The sequence below is a fragment of the Brachypodium distachyon genome, chromosome 4, assembly GCF_000005505.3.
Source record: "Brachypodium distachyon strain Bd21 chromosome 4, Brachypodium_distachyon_v3.0, whole genome shotgun sequence".
In the NCBI taxonomy this organism is placed as follows: Eukaryota; Viridiplantae; Streptophyta; class Magnoliopsida; order Poales; family Poaceae; genus Brachypodium; species Brachypodium distachyon.
This window is the reverse complement of record NC_016134.3, coordinates 26,902,330-26,916,798: the sequence shown is the minus strand read 5'-3', so window position 1 is coordinate 26,916,798 and position 14,469 is coordinate 26,902,330. Positions and strand designations below refer to the sequence as shown.

Sequence of the window (14,469 nt, the reverse complement as noted above, 5' to 3'; positions counted from 1 at the left end):
CTTATTTCTCTCGTTCTTTTACTTGGCTTTCAGACATTTGTATTTTCGTTATGCAAATTAAACATACAACAACATCTATGGCCGAGACAGGATTCCATCAAGCACAAGGTAACTCGGGTAAAATATTCAAATCACCAAAATTACCAAGGAGGAAAAATTCGACGGCCCGAGCTGCCCGGGGCCTGGCTCCGGCCGCTCCTCTACGACACTACAAAAGGTTGTGCAGGCTGACACCCAGCTGGGACAAGGACTGCGATCCTTGATGGTGATGATAGATTTGATCTAACCCGTGTTTGGATGTGGCATGCGCGCAGGTGGTCTACGGCCGCTCCTCTACAACAAGAACTAACACTATACCTATAACATGGCACTATGCCAAATATATGTTCATTTTTGACAAATTTTTAGTTTTATTTCATTTTTCTTATTCAAAGGACCTAGAAAATGATAAATAATTATTTTTACAAAAAAATGGTCATTTTAATTCACATTACTCATCATTAATGCTAAATGAAACCATGATAAGAAGTTAAACTCAAAAAAGGGTCATATGATTACAAATCTTGGTTTGGGGCTCGATTTTGGAGGTTTGAACCTAAAGTTCGGGAAATTCTTCCACGAAAGTGCACTTTGTGAAGAATGTACCATCTTCAATTGATGTACTGGCTTGTAATTTTTATCCTAATCTTATATACCCACAAAATGACCCCATGCCAAAAATTGTTGCTTTTTGACATTGTTTTAGTATTATTTCATTTTTACCTAGTAAACGACTAAACGGCTAAAAAATGATAAGTAATTAGTTTTACATAAACGGTGGTGATTTTAATTCATATTACTAATCAATACTGAAAATTGAATTCAGAGTAAAATGAGACAAATTATTGCAAACTTGTTTCGGCATTCAAATTTGGTGTTTCACTTTTGAAATTGTGCATTTTGTGGAAGTATGTACCATTTACATTAAGTGTTCTGACTCGTGCTTTTTATCCAAAGCTTAAATACCTATAACATGGCACCATTCCAGAATTTTTTTTTATTACAAAGTTTAAGTATTATTTCATTTTTTTCATATTAAACAGATTTAGAAAATCAAATATTTTTTTACAAAAATGTTGTCGTTTTAATTCACATCACTTACAATTGATGTCAAAGGAAACTTAGGTAAAAAGTTCAACGTAAAACCTTATTGCTTACTCCCTCCGATCCATAATAATTGTCTCAAATTTTGTACTAATTTAGTACAAAGTTATACTAAGTCTGAGACACTTATATATTATGGATTGGAGGGAGTACAATTTTACATGGTAATTTTAACCAGGAGAGAAATAGAGACAAAAAGAACAAAACAAGAAAAAGTTCTTTGCCAAAGGCCGGCCACGGCAAAGAAGGCGCATTCGTTTTCCCACCGTTACAGCAGCGGGCAAGTCCACGTGGCCTCTTTGCCGAAGGCCTTCGGCAAAGAAAGGTTTTCCGGTAGTGTTTGACAACCCTTGTATAATCTTTGCAATTTTATCATAGAAATTTCATATTCTTATGCTTTGATCCTTCCTGATAAAGCATCATTCTATTCTGCCTCCCTATATTATTTTCCTGCCTCCGCCCCTGACTGTAATAGCTAGCATGTATAATACTTAGCTAAAAGATGTAGTATTTAATTAAAATTTGACCCACATTTCATCCTCACATGTAGTCTAGGAGCTCGTGCAGCATCTGGCTGTTAGCTTACAGCCTGTTTTTCTCTCCCCTCCAACTAAGAACAAATATAATATTTAAATTCTTGTAGTTAGTTTATAGTCCACTATTGTTCTTGCTCTCAGGGAGATTCTCTTATCTAGTAGCAAGTCTTTACATTTTACACCGCAGACAGTACAACTCTGTCTAGCTAGCCTAACCTAAGCTACACTAGATCATCACATAGAGTTAGTCGCTTACCTCTCAACTACTACTAACCAAATCACTGCTGCAATGGACCACCTCAGGCAGACAATTAACTCTTGTGTATAGAACATGGCACAAGTAGCACCACTCAGAAGATCGGTTAATTTAAACGTCTAAGAGCGATAAGCTGCCTGTAGAATATCAGTGCACAGAGATATTCCTGATACTGTACTCTGGAGTAAATACGAAGCCATCTATTTTTTTATCTAAGGCTCTAGATTAATTGATATTACTTAATATTTTAATATGTATGTACTCCCTCCGATTCATAAAAAATGTCGCCCACTTAGTACAAAATAGACGACATTTTTTATTGATCAGAGGAAGGATGTAATAGCCTCATTTTTGGTAGACATGGCTCATCTCCAAACTCCTGGAATTTTAATACATAAAATCATTCTCTTCTCCTACCAACTCCCCATCTCAAACGATGCAATGCATATTCTGCCAAAAACAATTACCAGACAATGCATGAAGAAGAGGAGTATTTGATACATGATATTTAGTGCTTGGTCCAACACTTTATTAGGCCCTTCTAGGTTACGGTAATTTTGGAGACTTGGAGATGGCGCTCTAATTGTATGCTGAAAATGAGGTAATATAATCTAAAAAATATCTTTTTTCTAGAATACATCCAAGCAGGTGTATCATTGATTTATAGAAGAAGAATTTGCCTGCGAAGCAGCTACATGCCCCAAGGGCCGTTATCTCTCCACTCTCTCGGGATCGACCTGAAGCCCAGACCACTAAGGAGCCCAGCACGAATCCAGACCTCTGCCTCAACACCTAAGCCACTCAAAAAGCAAGCTAAAAGGACCGGGGCACGATCGAAGACCACACTATTCCTAAACTTCCAGACCGACCAGAAGATCAGCGACGAGCTCGCAGAGAACTCCTTTCGATCCTTGCCGGAGAGGGGGATAGCCGACCACCAATCTAAGAGAGAGTGTCCTGCGGTCCAGGCATCCATTCCACTTTGCCCCACTGAGCGAGGGCCTGCCACCAGACCTGTCTCACGAAGGAGCAGGCGAGGAGGAGGTGAGAGATAGTCTCGTCCTCTTGGCCGCACAGAGGGCAGCTCTCTGGGTGTTCCCGGTCAGCCGTCCAGCACCTACCACAACAGGCAAGCCAGGTGAACAGCTTGCATTTAGCCGGAACCCCAGATCCGCAGTTGAAGTCCAAACAGCCCTCGAAGAACGCCAGATAGGCCGATTTGGTCGAGAACTTGCCCGTACTCGTCCAACTCCATCATAAGACATCCTCCCCAGTGCCCAACCCCAGTGCCCAATTGAACCCGCTGAAGCCTTTCCCAGATAGCAAGGAACTGAGCGGCCAGAGCCAGGCCAGCATCGTCAAGGTCAGGGTCCACACAGCAGCCACCCATCTGTTATTTGCACAGGCCTCGGCCACCGAGAGGTCACCGTCCCAGTGGGTACCGTCAGCAGATGCTGCGTCATAACGGACTGTTCAGAAGCAGGCAGACAAATTCGGAAACCAACCTGTTCAGAAGCAGCATACGAAGGACATGAAAACGCCAGATCCAATGACAAAACGATTCTACTGAAACTCATAGCTGTTGACGGTGGTTCGTAGCTCCAAGTAGAGCTCGTAGAACAGTTTTGCCGGCAGGTAATTACAGGTACATGAAGCTAATACTACAACACACATACTACTGAGTAACAGAGTTTTTGACTGACAAAAGGTGGAGCTTGCAAAAGGGCAGAGGATACACAAAGGCTGCATATCTCATCTCATCTCATCTCACCGAGGAAGGTTCAGGAAACTGTTCCCCAGGCCTCTTATTATTACTGTACTTTGGAGGATCGGTCAGGTGAAATGAACCCTAGTTCTCCATGCGGATGATGCAGCGGATGCCCTCCCCTTTCGCCATGAGGTCGAAGGCCTTGTTGATCTCCGAGAAGGGCACGCTGTGCGTGAGGAACTTCTCCACCTCCAGCTCCTGAAGACAACAACAGCCAAGTTGTTCAAGCATGCATGATGGTCAAACATCAAGAGTTTCTTGTTACACGACAACGTAAAAAGAAGGGTCATTCTCAAATTTCAACATGTATGTATCGATGAAGCTTATATTGAAGCTAGCATTTTCTGTTTTACCTTCTTCATGTACATCTCCACGACATTGGGCAGATCAGTGCGTGGTTTGAAGTTACCGAAGAAGGTCCCCTTCAGTGTTCTCTCGTTCAGGAAATTCATCGGGTGGGTCTTGAATTCGGCGTCCTTGTGAGGCACACCCACCAGCACAGCAACACCCCAGCCCTGCATTCAGAGCACAAAGCATTTAGGATTCCATCTAAGCACAACACACAGGGCACATTGATCGTTTAAATAATGGTGGATGTTTTAAACAGCCTTACATCATGAACGCATTCAAATGCCTGTATCATGGCGTTGACGTTGCCAGTGCATTCGACACTGCGGTCAACTCCACCATTTGTCATGTCAGCGAGTACCTAAAACATTACAACATTGTAAATTTGTAATGCCGAGCATGAAGCATGACGAACAATATACTGCCTGTGAAGAGACAAACCTCTTGAACTGGCTTGCTGTGGTCTTTGGGGTTCACAAATTCGGTGCAGCCAAACTTTCTAGCTGTACGTGGACAAAAAAGTATGAACTTAGTGACTTCTCAAAACAACAAAATGAAATCTGATTTTGTAAAATCAGGAGGATTTACCTTCCTCGAATCTACTGGCATTCAGGTCAACGCCAATAATCCTTGATGCTCCTGCAATCCTCGCACCTTCTGCGGCCTAAATCATACAAACATGCAGGCAATGAAACAAAGCTTGAGGGCACATTCCCATTGAAAACTGTAGGACAATCGGGTGAACAATAAGGGAACTTACAGCAAGACCAACAGCTCCGAGGCCGAATATCGCGACTGTTGAACCCTTTGGCGGTTTTGCAACATTGATTGATGCACCAAGACCTACAAAGAGAATGGCAACTCAGGATCTCAATATAAGATATATTGATAACAAGCATGCTAGTCAAGGCAACTCAGCATCTCAATATAAGATATACCGATAACAAGCATGCTAAGACAATTGAAGTCAACTTACCAGTGGAAATACCACAGCTAAGAACACAGACTTTATCAAGGGGAGCCTCAGGGTTGATCTTTGCGACGCAACCGACATGCATGACAGTGTACTCACTGAAGGTGGAAGTCCCCACGAAATGGTAAATCGGCTTCCCGTCGATAGAGAACCTTGATTTGCCATCACCGATCATGACACCCCTGTCAGTGTTGATCCTGAGCAGATCACACATGTTGCTTTCGGCCGACTTGCAGTGCGGACACTCCTTGCACTCTCCAGTGAACACTGGGAGGACATGGTCACCAGGGGCAACCTCAGTCACACCCTCTCCAACACTCTCCACTATGCTGTTGACATCAATAAGTTCAGGGAACACGGAGCAAACACAGAGCAGATATATTTTACAAGACGAAAATGCATATATATATGGACTTCATGTCCGTTCAAGTCAAATAAATTTTTTTAACATAAATCGATGCAGACGGCCATTCTAACATAATTATATAAGCTTTTGACACAGACAACAACACATCAACATATAGTTCTGCTTCCACCTCTGCTTTCTCAATAAACATCTGCCGTAACTGAAATCTACAAATAAATTCTACTACTCATGACCGCAGAACATGGATGGAATTAATGTACTCAGTAATAAATCAAAGAAGTTGGTCCAAAAACATACCCTCCAGCTTCATGACCGAAAATCCGAGGGAACATGGGAGTCTGCCCCTAAGCATCGGAAGCCACGGAGGCGCAAGTCAACCACAAAATTGCTGCTTGATGTACTTGAAATTGACAAGAACAGATGTGACGGCACATGCATACCTTGGCCTCCCAGAAGTAGACGTCGGTGTGGCAGAGCGAGGTGAAGAGGATCTTGACGCGCACCTCCATGGCCTGCGGCGGCGCCACCTCCACCTGCTCGATCTTCAGCGGCTTCGCCGCCTCCCATGCCACCGCCGCTGCAACCAACAACGGATCCAAGGGAAGGATGTCAAAATGCAGTCTCTGTCAGTCTCTCAAATGATACCACAGGAGGGGAAACGAAATTGTCCCCTGAATTTGTGTAAACCTAATTCTTACAAAATGGGCAAGATCGGTTATGCGTTTCCCGAAAAGAAGTAAAGAACTGAAGAAAAGAAAACAAAGAACCAAAAGGCAACTCCCACTGAGGCGTAAATCTCGTGAATCGGAGGCGCAATATCGAAAGGAAGAACAAACAGAGGCTTAAAGCACGGACCTTTACACTTGATCACCTTCCCGGCGGTCGCCATTTCTCGCTTCACCTCGAAAAATCCCCGCAACAGTCACAATCACACAATCTCAGCACCGAAAATCAAACTCAGAACTGATCTCTGGCTTCAGCGGGACCAAATCCGTGGGGAACTGGGAACGAGAGCGGAGAACCTCCCCCCCGTTATATATATAGCTCGTCTCAGGGCGCAAAAGGAGGAAGGGTGTGGTTTCGCCACGGGCACGGCCGCCTAAAGCTTCTCCCTGTTCTTCTTGGGTAGCAAACCAGGGGCGGGCGGCGTGGCGCCCAAACCGGGGCTCGTGCCTCCACCTGGAAGCGGTAATGCGGCCGTGGTTTGTCCCGGCTCTGTCTCTCTTTCTTCTCTTCTCTCGGTGGTGGGGCGGGGTCGCGTCAGTGCGTACAGAGGAAAGTTAATCGGAACCAAAGTTAATTCGGGTGCTTGGGGAGTTCTAGAGGCTTCGGGCATGTGGCGGAAGAAGCGGTGAGCGAAGTGTAGTGTCAGCGTGTAACCGCCGACACTTTTGGACCCTTGATTCGATCAGTGCTGCCAGTACTTTAGCGACATATGTCAGACGAAAAAAAATGAACATTAGAGCTGTCAAAAAAAAATGAACATTAGAAAAGAGTAGGAGTACTTCGTTTTCTCCCCTGTTCTCAATCTCTATTCACGTGCTAGAGCTTCTACTTGGGGATCATAGACTGACAATGGGACCCAGGATTAATTACCAGCACTGGAACCAGTCCTCTTTGGCCGGGACCTTCTCTTGGCACAACATTATGCTCTTGGTAGCCTATCGCAGTGACTCTGGGTTGCTATGCCCATCACACCAAGAAAAATAAGAATTGGGATATGCCCACTTTTTTTATGACGGACAAAAAATGGCTTAAGAAATTGGAAGTCCATCATTTTTCTGAAAGTTAGTCCAAAAAAATTATATTTTGCATGCAAGAAAATTTGGAAGCTTGTCCAAATAAGTTGAAACCTCATCATTTTGAAACATCACTTTTCTTCAAAAGAAATTGAAAGTTGGTCTCAATTTTTCAAAGTTTTTAGAAAAACTCGAAATCTCATCTATTCCTCAAAAACAGAAAGACCATCTCCAAAATTTTGGAAGTTGATTCGCAATTTCAGGGGCTTGGTTAGCTAAAAAAATCGAACGCTACATGGGAGTGAATGCCGTCCGAAATGGTAATTGTCCTGGTCGGAATCGACCATGTCGTACCATGGGAGGTGTCCTCCGCCAACTGGCGGCGCCCTAAACTGGTTTTCTGAGAATAGTATGGATTACAAGTAGTAATTTGTGATTGAAGACATGGAATATTATCACAGAAAATGCAAAGTATTATTATCACTACTTTTGTTCAGAAAATGTCAATTTACACGCTAAACGGAAGCTTAATTGCTGATGAAGCACACTGACAAGAAACTAAAAGTCCAAACAAATGCGACGACCGATAGTACATCATTATTACTAAGGAAACATTGGAAACTCTTCTTTTTCATGTCCTTCTTATGCACAAATTTTAAGCAGCGGCAGGCTGCTGATCTACTCCTCCATCCGCATGACGCAGCGCAGGCCCTCCCCCTTGAGCATGAGGTCGAACGCCGTGTTGATCTGCGAGAATGGCACGCTGTGGGTGATGAACTTCTCCAGCTCCAGCTCCTTCCTCATGTACATCTCGACGACTTCTGGCAGGTCGGTGCGCGGCTTGTAGTTGCCGAAGAAGGTTCCTTTCAGGGTCTTCTCGTTGAGGAAGTTCATTGGGTGGGTCTTGAACACGGCCTCCTTGTGGGGGACTCCCACCAGCACTGCCACGCCCCAACCCTGCACCAAAGGGTCTTCAGGATTCAGTTTCAAGCAGAATACTGGCTAGCATTTTCAGGATTAAGTTCAGATTATGTATATAGGTGTATTGAGAAGAATTGTGTGTACATCATGGACGCATTCGAAGGCGGAGATCATGGCGTTGACGTTGCCAGTGCACTCGACGGCCCGGTCCACGCCTCCGTTGGTCATCTCCACAAGCACCTGCCACACCATTGAGAACAGTAAGCACTTGGCAAAAGCTATGTGCCATGTCATGAACAATTGAAGGGAGAGATTCTTATTCTGTGATGGAGAAATTAACAGACCTCTTGCACTGGCTTGGTGTGGTCCCTGGGGTTCACAAAGTCAGTGCACCCAAATTTCTTAGCTGAGAAATAATGGACATGTTGTTAGGTTCAGTGCCCTGCATGTCCCCTATTTGTTTACTAAGATAACATGACAGCAGCAGGTTATACCTTGTTCAAATTTAGCAGGGTTCATGTCCACACCAATGATCCTTGATGCCCCAGCCATCCTGGCCCCTTCCATGGCCTGACCATGTCAACAAAAGACATCAATCAGTATCATAGCCCACATTTCTCAGCAATCTGCAAGAAAATCTTGCGGAAGAAACAAAACTTAGTGTCACTTACAGAAAGGCCTACAGCCCCAAGACCGAAAATCGCCACAGTTGAATCCTTTTTCGGTTTCGCCACATTGAGTGTGGCACCAAGACCTGAAGAAACATGACAGTTCAATAACTCATTATAGTACCCCAAAAAAGGTGATTTCATTGGCAAGATTTCAACTTACCAGTTGAAATACCGCAGCTAAGAACACAAACTTTGTCGAGGGGCGCCTCAGGGTTGATCTTCGCTAGGCACCCGACATGGATCACGGTGTACTCGCTGAAGGTTGATGTGCCGACAAAGTGGAAAATTGGTTTCCCGTCAATGGTGAAGCGGGACTGACCATCGCCGATCATCACGCCTCGGTCAACGTTGATCCTGAGGAGGTCACACAGGTTGCTCTCCTCTGACTTGCAGTGAGCACACTCCTTACACTCACCGGTGAACACCGGAAGGACATGGTCACCCGGCACGAGCTCGGTCACGCCTTCTCCGACACTTTCAACAATGCTGTGAGGAAAGAGCAATTCAGGAAAGGGACTTTGTTAGAAGAAAATACTATTGCCAATAGTATTCAGTGAAATGCAAAACAGAGTCCGCTTCATCAGTGGAATTGACACTTTGATAGCGGTCATGGAAATTATCAAATTGGTAAGCGAAACTACTTTACAATTGCGCTTGCTTCTTTCGGTTATTAATGTGCCAAAAAAAATCGAATCAGAGAAAGGACACTTATTTTATACAATATGTTTCCACCCATGGCAATAAAATACGGACACTTGCTCCCAAGGCAATAAACTATGAACACTTGCTCCCATGGACCATGGCAATAAAATATGAACACTTGCTCTATGTAGCTTATCAATCTAGTGCCACTGACAAATCAGGATTCAGTATGACTATAATTAGAAGCCGTCCAATAAACTAACATTCAGGAACATGATTGAAGATTCCACAAGGCAACAAACTAATAAAGAACAAGACAGGGAGGAAAGGTGATACTGATACATACCCCCCAGCTTCATGGCCTAAGATCCTAGGGAAAACCGGAGTTTGCCCCTGCAGACACAAATCCAAGCAGAACCACACCAAGTTAGCAACTAATCCATGTGTCAGTAAGTCAGCATCACCATTATCAGATTGGAAAACACAAAACTGTGATATGTACAATTCTGGATGTACCATGGCTTCCCAGAAGTAGACATCAGTGTGGCAGAGGGCGGTGTAGAGGATCTTGACGCGCACCTCCATGGCCTGCGGCGGCGCCACCTCGACCTCTTCGATTGACAGTGGTTTCCCGGCCTCCCATGCCACCGCAGCTGCATCCATCCACGGATCAAATAAAGAATTAAATCAAACTGGGTCCCTTGGATCAATTCCAGAATTTTTTTTCACATAAAAGATCAAATTAACCGTGGACAAACTATCCCAAGAACGAACCTCTGCACTTGATCACCTTCCCGGCGGTCGCCATTACTCCCGGTCGCTAGCTTTTTTCACGAACTCAATAGAGAAAGATGGATCTCTGTTGCTCTGTACTCCTCTCGTATTCGCTGATGAGATGTGTTGGTGAGGAACGAGGGCGAGGCCAACCCAGTATAAATACTGGTGCCTGGTGCTGGAGGAGGGAGACAGGGATTAGTTTAGCTTGGAGCGCAAGCGGGGAAAGAAGAAGAAGGAATATTATTTTCTTGGAGAAGGTAGCCGCCCGAAACAGGGGTGCTGGCCGCGGCTTCTAGCAGCTGTCCCGTACGTCCGCCTGTTTTCTGGCGCGCGTGGTTTTTCGCTTTTGCAAATGGACGGACGAGATGGCTGGACCGGGTGATCGAGGCCGTAGATAAGGTATCTTGTTTGTTTTCTTTTTTTCCTTTGTTTTTGAGACCACTGTTTGGGCCAGGACTAGTCAAGCTGGTGATGGATGGTTTAGGAGGGAGGTTGTTAATGCTTGCCTTGCGGTAGCAGATTTGGCTCACAAAACAGCAGACTAGCTAGGGATGTTTTGGTCTCCCTCCAGCCGAAGATTAGGCTCGCCGTAGTTTCTTATAGTCGTGTGGTTTCTGGTGGTTAGGAACTCACAATGGTAGACCGGGTTCTTTTTGACTTAAAACTTCTCCAAAAAATGGTTTAAAATTCTCTGTCGAAAGAAACTGGTTCGGGTCCGCCGATCCGAGAGGGATAGGACGGTCCCTGGTTGGCGAGCTGGTCGGACATCGGTGCCCCGAGGCCAGGGAGAACAAAGTGGGTGGAGAAGGGAGCCAAGAAAACACCTTGGAGCATCTCTAGCGGATATCGAATTGAAGCGGACCGAACTCAGTTTTTGGCTTTGGGCCAAAAAGAGGGCCCGACTAGTTACCGAAAACTGGTAGGGATGTTTTCAGTTTTGAGGCGAGTAGCTTTCACCACGCCGCTGCCATGAGCCACTCGACCACGTCTTCCTCGCGCTGCCGCCGCCGGACGGTTTCCCCACCACGGGGAAAGCCTAACCCTATTTCCCCGCCGTGGTGGGGAAATAGGACCGTCGCCGCCAACTCCCTCCACACCCCCGTCGAGCGGGTGAGCCTAGGCGCTCGCCGTCGGGGAGCTCTCTGGTGGTACTACCACGGGGAGCTCAGTGAGGACGCGCGCCAGCAGCGGATTTGCGGCTATGTTGGCCGGTGGAGTCGTCGCTCCTGCGCCGTCGCAGCCGGAGGAGGTGGACGGGCCGCCGGAGCCGGGGGAGGATGACGAGGTCACGCGCCTCCTCAAGGAGCGGTCCAAGGCTAGCTTGGCTGAGGACGAGGCTCGCCAGGCCGCCATCGAGCAGGCCTCGCTCGATGCCGACAACGATCTGTCGCTTAAGCACAAGTAGTTTTCTTATTTTATTTTATATGTATGTAATCCGTTCTACCAAATGCAACGATGATGATGAACTAATCGGTTTAAATATCTATGTTAGTTCTGTTTACGCTCGAATGAGATTTTTGAAAGTTCAGTTTTGAATTCGGTTTCTGTTCTTCGCATCATGTTTCAGAACTGAATATTGTTTTTCAGTTCAACCGAACGCGGCCAGTTTGGGTGGGCCGGGTTCGGTAACTGCTAGAGATGCTCTTAGAAAGGATAACAACTCACTCGGAGGGCGCAACAGGAGGAGTGCCAGAATCACTCGAAGGAGCATATTTTGCCTAGCTAGATGTTGCCCTTTGGTGGCCGGCCGGATCAGACGCTGGAATCACGCGTCACCAGCCCCAGATCCAGCAGCAGACGGTTGAACGCCGACACCGCCGGCCGAGTCGGCACTCGACTCCGCCCATGAACGGGCACGCTTCGACAGCGAGCCACTCGGCGATTCAACCTTGAGAGGCTCTTGACACTCCAAATGGCTGACGCGGTCGTCCTCGATAGCATCATCAGAAAAAACACTCAGAATGCATCCTCTAAAGGCAACTTTGGCACCCGGAAAATTTTTCTGAACTTTCTCAAACAAATCTCCCTCGGGTTTGCCATTTGTTTCCCAGAATATTTCAGAGTCTGCAACACAGCATGGCTTTAATTGCCATCTCTTGAAGTACATCCCCGAGAATTTATCCAGCTTCAGTGCATCGGCTAAACCCATAGTTAAATCAGGAAATTGCCTGGAATAAGGTTTTTGGATTGATGGAAAATTAAGCAATTTTGAGAATAACAATTTAATGAGTAATTCCAGAATATAGATCATGACTACACTAGCAACTAACACATGCATCTAAAAGAGGTAATTGCACCACTGGCTCAACCACTTGAGAGGTGGGACCATTTTAGTCCAAGAAGTTGCAAAATGGGAAAAACTAGTCCTACAAGTTGAGATGCGGATTGCTTAGAGGTCCAAACCAATCAAACGTTGACACGTGTCATGTTTAGTTGGCCCAGGAAGTTTGTGTTTTTTTTGCTGAAAACTGCATGCGGTTATTGCTCATCCCGCTCACCTCCTGGGACGTGGCTAGCAGGTCCGGCACGCACACCGCCTCCGTGCTCATGGTCAGACAACGACGTTCCGAAATACTCCGCCGGAAGCGCCGGCTGGAGCACGTGACCTTGGCCCCAGGCAGTAAGAAAGTTCCAGAAGGTGGTGCCATCGGCGAACTGCGTTGACTTCAGAGAAGAGGAGGCCCTTGTTGGGCGGCTTCGAGGTCCCAGTCATCGGAAACTGAGCAACCGACGGGACTCTCGACATGTACCGACACGGACCTGCGTACAAATTGTTTCAGTCTCGAGGGGGGGGGGGCTTTTTGCGAAATTTCGACAAGCCCAATGAGACTCCATGTTGATGCCATGTGTCCAATTCGGACTAGTTGGACTAAAATGTGCTCCCGCATTGCAACTTGTAGGACTAGTTTTTTCAATTTTGCAACTTCTTGGACTAAAGTGCTCCCACCTCTCAACTTGTTGGGACACCGTTGCAATTACCTCCATCGAAAAAATACTAGAAGTATTTAGCAGCCCAATGAACAACAATATGAACTCGTTGATCATAGCTAAAATGTAGATCGGATCACGGATTACGTACTATAGCGATGAAAAAGAAGAAGGTGTGAAGACGATCGAATGGACTTGACGACTTCCTAGCGATGAAGACGGCGGCACGTAGCACCGCCCGACTTGGACGGTAGATGACCCGTGGTGAAGGAAGCGACCAGTCGCGCGGAGCTCTTCCCAAAAACCTTATTCACCCTCTCCTGTACAGGATCGCAAAGACGAAAGGTTCCCGAGACCTGCTCTTGTTCGTTGGTGCACGCCGGCGCTGGGGATGGAGTAGACTATAATGACGGCGCAAAATCGAGAGACATGCGGCTATATAAATAGTCACGTAGGTATATGTCGGTTCGGTTTAGGAAACCTGAACTGACTCCAGGAAATCTGCATGCGTCCGTAACAAATTTCAAAAATACCTCGCCCGCGTGACAAAAAGATAGGAAGCACGGCCCCGCACGACACGACACGGCTCGGCTTCGAACTCGATCCACGAAATGCAACGCAAGGTTTCACTCACTCTAAACTAACAAGGTGGGACTATTTCCACTCCCGTCATCCCACTTCATGAATGGGCTTTTGAGATTTTCAGAATTATTAAATCTTGGGCCTTGGGCTGATCAGGCCCACTCAAATTATAACAATCCGCCACAAAATCTCAAATACCCATCCATCTATACTCACAATGGACTTCTGCCTAGAATTTTAAGTTGCATCCATCCACACTCACAATGGACTAAGCCTTGAATTGCAAGCTGGCGCAAATATATTTCACTCAAAGTCAACCAGTACTGGGCTGCCAGTAGTCTACCCCGCGGGTGGAGCATGTGCGTCGTACTCCGTGGTCTCTTCATGAGTTACTAGACATCACCCAAATCTCATATACTGCGATGTTAGACAGTCGGACTCATATAGGAGCGTTCTTCTCCGTTTGACAGCATCTTTGCCTATTCATAGCCGCAATATACACATTAAGGTATGTTGTCAACCTGCCTTACAGTAATTTGAGAGTTGCACATCTTCACATAGAGAGGGTTATATCATACTCTCCTCTGTTATCCGCCGATAGTTTCGTTCTTCATAGGTCCTACTTCACGGGATCTCCGTTCACATAGGTTGGGTTACCACTATGGTGTAACGTTCATGGGTCTCAATCCCATCTCCCTCGATGCGCTCTCTAGCACATTACGTGATAGTCCCTTTGTAAAGGGATCTGCCAGGTTTTTGTCTGTTTGAATATATGTAACAGTTATTACTCCGGAGTTTTTCAATTTCCTGACAAACTT

At 45.9% G+C, this 14,469-nt stretch overlaps 2 protein-coding genes across 3 annotated transcripts; both read right to left on the bottom strand.

Moving 5' to 3' along the window:
* Positions 1-3,482: 3,482 nt before the first annotated feature.
* LOC100840565 (alcohol dehydrogenase 1) lies at positions 3,483-6,610 on the bottom strand. 2 transcript variants are annotated; one of them, XM_003577668.3, is made up of 10 exons: positions 6,247-6,610; positions 5,832-5,968; positions 5,689-5,735; positions 5,028-5,353; positions 4,812-4,894; positions 4,640-4,715; positions 4,493-4,554; positions 4,317-4,412; positions 4,057-4,218; positions 3,483-3,901 (listed from the first exon to the last, which is right to left on the bottom strand). In XM_003577668.3, the coding sequence occupies exons 1-10, from the start codon at positions 6,278-6,280 to the stop codon at positions 3,785-3,787; spliced, it is 1,140 nt and encodes a 379-aa protein (XP_003577716.1). In that variant the 5' UTR covers positions 6,281-6,610; the 3' UTR covers positions 3,483-3,784. The 2 variants fall into 2 exon arrangements, with proteins under 2 accessions (XP_003577716.1, XP_014758590.1); XM_014903104.2 differs by having other exon boundaries at positions 5,689-5,729; positions 6,247-6,604.
* A 972-nt stretch (positions 6,611-7,582) lies between these two features.
* On the bottom strand, positions 7,583-10,430 carry LOC100840260 (alcohol dehydrogenase 3). The gene is made up of 9 exons (XM_003577667.3): positions 10,139-10,430; positions 9,881-10,017; positions 9,711-9,757; positions 8,883-9,208; positions 8,723-8,805; positions 8,546-8,621; positions 8,396-8,457; positions 8,196-8,291; positions 7,583-8,087 (listed from the first exon to the last, which is right to left on the bottom strand). The coding sequence occupies exons 1-9, from the start codon at positions 10,170-10,172 to the stop codon at positions 7,809-7,811; spliced, it is 1,140 nt and encodes a 379-aa protein (XP_003577715.1). The 5' UTR covers positions 10,173-10,430; the 3' UTR covers positions 7,583-7,808.
* Between the last annotated feature and the right edge of the window lie 4,039 nt (positions 10,431-14,469).

Excerpts from the sequence above, each read along its gene's own strand:
- LOC100840565 (XM_003577668.3), bottom strand. The coding sequence starts at position 6,280 with ATGGCGACCGCCGGGAAGGTGATCAAGTGTAAAG. Across the intron at positions 4,413-4,492 it reads ACAGCAAGCCAGTTCAAGAG|GTACTCGCTGACATGACAAA; the intron begins GTTTGTCTCTTC and ends GTAATGTTTTAG. Across the intron at positions 4,219-4,316 it reads CATTTGAATGCGTTCATGAT|GGCTGGGGTGTTGCTGTGCT; the intron begins GTAAGGCTGTTT and ends CTCTGAATGCAG.
- LOC100840260 (XM_003577667.3), bottom strand. The coding sequence starts at position 10,172 with ATGGCGACCGCCGGGAAGGTGATCAAGTGCAGAG. Across the intron at positions 9,758-9,880 it reads TCTACTTCTGGGAAGCCATG|GGGCAAACTCCGGTTTTCCC; the intron begins GTACATCCAGAA and ends TTGTGTCTGCAG. Across the intron at positions 8,458-8,545 it reads CCCTGCTAAATTTGAACAAG|CTAAGAAATTTGGGTGCACT; the intron begins GTATAACCTGCT and ends ATTATTTCTCAG.